The 5,615-nt window shown below is 35.1% G+C and overlaps 1 protein-coding gene across 1 annotated transcript in view; it reads right to left on the minus strand.

The window, feature by feature from the left end:
- Window positions 1-4,836, minus strand: part of LOC111086072 (WAP four-disulfide core domain protein 2-like) — a 16,372-nt gene extending 11,536 nt beyond the window's left edge. Inside the window, exon 1 of the mRNA XM_022387494.1 lies at window positions 4,460-4,836. Within this exon, the coding sequence (XP_022243202.1) occupies window positions 4,460-4,658 (199 nt within the window). The 5' untranslated portion in view covers window positions 4,659-4,836. The remainder of the gene's footprint in view (window positions 1-4,459) is intronic.
- Window positions 4,837-5,615: the final 779 nt, after the last annotated feature.

Below are 5,615 nucleotides of genomic sequence, written 5' to 3' on the forward strand. Positions count from 1 at the left end.
GTGATGAAAAATGGATTCTCTATGCGAATATTAAACGCCAAAAAAAAAAGGCTCAGTCCTAAACAAAAACCAGTTCCGGTCCCAAAACCTGGACTCCATCCGCAGAAAGTGATGCTTTGTATATGGTGGGACATCAAAGGAGTAATTCAATCCACAGCGAACTGTCAATGCAAAGATCTATAGGCAGCCCTTCATTAGAAACGCCCTTCACCGGTCAATCGGAAAGGTGTTCTTTTCCACGACAATGCACGTCCACACGTGGCACGTTTGACGCAACACAATATTACAGAGTTGGGTTGGGAAGTTCCCTCCCCCCCCATATTCTCCAGATATGGCACCATCAGATTACCATCTTTTTTGTTTAATCAGGGCACTAACAACCTGATTGTAAGATGGAAAAGCATCATCGATAAGAATGGAGACTATTTTATTAAATAAATGTTTTGTTTTGATACATAAGTTGTTCGGGTTTTTTCATCAAAAAAAAGTGAAATTAAGTTCATGACGACCTAATACATTCGATAATACTATATTTCCATCCTGATGGAAGAATTCAACAGATTCGAATCGCCTCGAGCCGACTGCAATATATAAATTCTTATTAGAACAACCACCGAATCTCAATCCGACTGAGCATCTTTGGGATAAACTTAAACAGTCCATTCGCCACCATATTCCTCGAGTGACATCTTCAAACCAACTGCAGGTTATACTTCTTGAAGAATGGGGTACAATCGAATAAAACAGCTTCAGGAATCTTGTGAAGCTGAGTACAGATTATTATTGCTGTGAAGCCACCTTCACAATATGAGGTGCGATGTCCTTATAAAGTTGCTAGTTAATGTACATTAAAATAGTTTTTGATGTTGTCCGTAGGTGGTTGAAGTCAAACAAGTATTTTCGTGTACACCAAACATGTATAATCATTAATTTAATTCAATTAACCCAGTTTTCAAAGAATATTGTTTAGTTCTCAAAGGAGACGTAAACAAACGTGTTTACGTAAATGCATGCTTTTTCCTTGAACTGGTTTCGCATTTTAACAAAACAATTTCGATTTCAAACAAAACAAAGTAATACTTGAGGTTAATGATTTGCTTTTTTCAACGCAATGCCATACAATAGGGTATCTGCGCTCTGTCCACTACAGGAAATAAAACCCAGGGTTTTAGCGTTGCAAATCTGTAAACTTACCGATGACCCATTAGGAGACTGGGTTAATGATAATCAATGAGTATAACTCCAACTGCCACAACAATATTTCATGGTTTTAATGTGAGTACAAAAGGGTCAGAGAACCTGAATTATCGTAACTTAACGTTTTTTTTTGCTCTGATGCTAGGTCGGACAACAGCGATCATGCATGGGAGTTTTATCTTAAACATTCTACAAAAAAGAAAGGACAAACTTACGACATCAGGAAAGAAACAATGGCACGTGCCCAATCTTGTCCTTCAAGATCGAGATGTCCTCCGGTGGCTCAGCGGTAAACTTGATAAATTATAATTCGGATTTCGATACCCGCGGTGGATACAGTGCATATACCCCATTAAGTAGTTTTGCTCTTAAAAACAAATTACAGAGTTAAAGATATCCAAAAAGAAAAAAGTAAAACGTTTTAACTATTTTTCCTTTCTAAATTAGATACATACTTGTTTTTAATATATGAAAGGAGTGTGTTTGGTATAAAATGGAACATGGCTCATAACAAATCTGATAACTCATATTTTTCTGTGTTTGACCTACTTGTAAACATACGACCAGAGAGGTGGTGGTACTTAGGTCATGTACCACCCTAGTGTCGTAACTGAGGTAAACAGCACACATTATCGGGTGTTAGAGCTTAACGCTGCTTATTTTACTACGTTTAAAACTGGAATTTTAGACATGTTTCATGTAATTATACACAGAATTAAAAATAATAGATTAAAGTTTGAAAAGAAATAAGAAAGAAAAATATTGGGTAGGAAATTTGGAGAACTGTACGCAATGCTTGTTTGTTACGAAATTCCAATCGTCACACTTTCCATCATGTAGTTTCACACTTGGTATAAGTCTGTTACGACATCCCAGTTGTCACTCTTTCCGCTGCACTTTCACATTTGGTACTCGACTGTTACGACATGCCAATCGTCAAACTTTCTAGGCTACACTTTCATACTTGGTATATTACTATTACGACATTACATTGTTACACTTTCACACTTGCTATACAACTAATACGACATTACATTGTTACACTTTCTACGCTACATTTTCACACTTGCTATACAACTAATACGACATTACATTGCTACACTTGCTATACAACTTATATGACATTACATTGTTACACTTGCTATACAACTTATACGACGTTACATTGTTACACTTTCTACGCTACACTTTCACACTGCTATACAACTAATACGACGTTACATTGTTACACTTTCTACGCTATACTTTCACACTTGTTATACAACTAATACGACATCACATTGTTACACTTGCACTGCAACTAATATGACATTACATTGTTACACATTCTCCGCTACACTTTCACTCTTGCTATACAACTAATACGACATTACATTGTTACACCTTCTATGCTATACTTTCACACTTGCTAGACGACAGTTTCAACATCTCTGTTGTCACACTTTCTAAGACGTTATGTAACACATAAACTAAATGGCTAGATCAGAGATCATAAGATTTAGGCCCAGTCATCTCTAATTTAGCTTATGTCGACTACACAGACATCCTTAACCGAATATTGGGAATGACTGTCACAATTATAAAGCTACCATGTTCAGCAGCATATCACAGTTCGAACCAGCATTGGACTTAGCTCAGAACTGTGTGTGTCCGTAAATATATTTGGGCGTTTTAGTGTGTATACACCTTTTAATAAATATTAAGCTTACAAGATAGTTAGCACATGCTCGAAATTCGAAAATACTGGAGATAATCAGGATCATTTCCAACAAGGTTCAATTATTTTTATATAATTCGATATTTTTGTTTTCACTTGAATCTCTTATGGAGGATAAAACTTCAAGGCCAAGAATGAATGTAAAACAATCAAAATATAGTGAGACAAAGTAAGTGTTGGACACCAGAAGTGTGCTACTTTCAAATTATCTAAAATTCTAGGTTTTGGTTACTGCCGTTACTCCGTGTGTGCATATGTACATGGTATAAAGTAAACACTCACTAGGACTAAAATAACAAAATAGGTAGTTAATTCAGTCCTGTTTGATAATCAAGTTTTAAACATATATCGGATCAGTTACATAACTGAAGTTGACCTGCACATTTAATATACCATTTGGAGTATTAACACTTATGTTGATTTAGTTCAAATACAAGAAGGTAAACATATGTGAGCCAAAAATAATTATAGAAGTGAAATGTTATCAATACCGAAATATATGTTCAAAAACGTTTTATTTGGAACTATTTTAAACTTCATAACTGTAATTTTAATTAATATTTTCTATTGGATTTTATTAATTGTAAGATAAAGAGATATTTGCAAATTTTTTAAAATGATAATTTTTGAGGTCTGGGCGTGACCTGATGGTTAACGTGCTGAACTGTGAATCCGATGGTCACAGTTCATGTCCTGTTTTCCAGTGATTATTGGTACGAAATATCCAACTTTTGATCACTCGCTGAATCAACTATATTCCAAGAATAATTCTTAATTGCTTTGAAAAAGTGATAGATTTGTTTTACTCGAATTAGCCCCCAGTGGCCCAGCGGTATGTCTGGGGACTTACAACGCTAGAAAACGGGTTTCGATACCCGTGATGGGCAGACCACAGATAGCTATTTGTGTAGCTATGCGCTTAAGTACAAACAAAACAATACTCGAATCAAAAAATGGCAGTATTCACTTTCGAGTTTTACATAAAACCAGTTTTTCTCGTGTCAGTTTGTGGAAAATGTAATAATTAATATTTGTTCTAAATTTAAAACAGCTTACTCTCAAATATCTGAACCTTTTGAGTTCAGGAAAAAAAAGTCAGAGGAAATTTACAAATTGAAGGTAATTGTTTTCGTGTTAATTATAAAAGACAAGTACTGATCGAGTTTTAAGTTATTCATTTCCAAATAATATTTTGCACATAGACAGATATTAGGTTATTTATTTCATTTTTCATATCAGAGTTGCGGAGAAAAGGTTTGTGATTTGCTAAAATCCTATTAAGCAACTGCTCTCTAGAGTTCTCTAAACTCTAACAGAACACTTTTAAGAAATGTATATTAAGAAAGACTTTCTCTGAGTTCCTGCTTCGGTAGTTATTCTAAATGGTTTAAATCATAATTAAAACAAAACAAAAACAAAAAACTCACTTTCAAAGGTAGGACTCTCCTTAATGAAAGAAGATCTTACTAAAAATTGTTTTCATTAGCCACAGTTTCAGAATCTTAGGATTATTAAGAGCTATTCTAACCAGGAAGGCCGACAAACCTTTGCTATTGGAAGCTGAACAATCGTGCTCTTCGAGACATTGTTGAACACACTGCCTCAGTTCAGCCACACAGTCCACACATCCACCACCTCGTTGTCCTGGCAACACACGACGTCTTGGACCGAACGGGAAAGGTAGCCTCTGGGCGCCAGAGATACCACATAAAATAACAATGAGAAACAAAACTGTTACTCGCATTGTCACAAATATCTCTAAGTCTAACCTATTATAATGCGTATGATGAATTGTCTTTTGTTTGGTAGTGTAATATCATGAAAAAAGTCAACACACACACACAGAAGAAATTAGAAAATTGAGACACCTAAAAAGAAAGTCGTAGCTTCTTTTTCTAGGCCACCTGAATGAACAGAAACTATCTGGAAACTATGTATATTAAGTCCCGTTGGAGCATGTTTTAGCTACGTCATAACTAATACAGAGATTACTGTCAATAGCGCGTTTCCAAAATGATTGAAAGAAAGTTGGGAGAGGTGATTTATCCTTGGGGGAGGGCGTGGCCGTTTAAAGAAGTTGATTATATGTCTGTACAAATACGAGGCACAGCACAGTTTGTCTTGCATGATTACTGTTTATAGTAAAATACAGGTGTTCACACAATTAATCGATAGTTACCTCGAGGCTTGGCTTGTTTTCTTTTTTAAGCTTGTAAACTACTGTTTGAACGCCATACTACAAGAACCGGTACACTTGAAAGTATGTCAAATTACTAAAATATCTTCTAGCATGTTCTAGCATTGATAGAAATCCCGAGGTTACAAAATACTCCTTTTAAACCTAGATTTATCGATGGGGGTCCATATTCGTTAAACACTTTTTTTTCTCAACTATTTATAGACCAAACTGCTCTCGTGTCAATGACATCGGTGGTTATAGGATTCCTGATAACACACGAGTCACATAAACGAAAAAAAAAAAAACGTAAACAAAAATACCATCACATCGCAATTAGTGCCAATAATTACCGTTCGGGTTATCTATGTCTTTTATACAGAATATGAGGGATTTAATCTAATTTGTTTAGTCAATTTGTTATGAGTGTTGTAAGAGGCAAAAACATAAAATTTCTCAATATGAAGCAATATGTAACCCCACCGGTAGTGAAAGGTATAATAACATAATAGTAATTTGAAAGTT

This window comes from Limulus polyphemus, unplaced genomic scaffold (genome assembly GCF_000517525.1).
Source record: "Limulus polyphemus unplaced genomic scaffold, Limulus_polyphemus-2.1.2 Scaffold821, whole genome shotgun sequence".
NCBI lineage: Eukaryota > Metazoa > Arthropoda > Merostomata > Xiphosura > Limulidae > Limulus > Limulus polyphemus.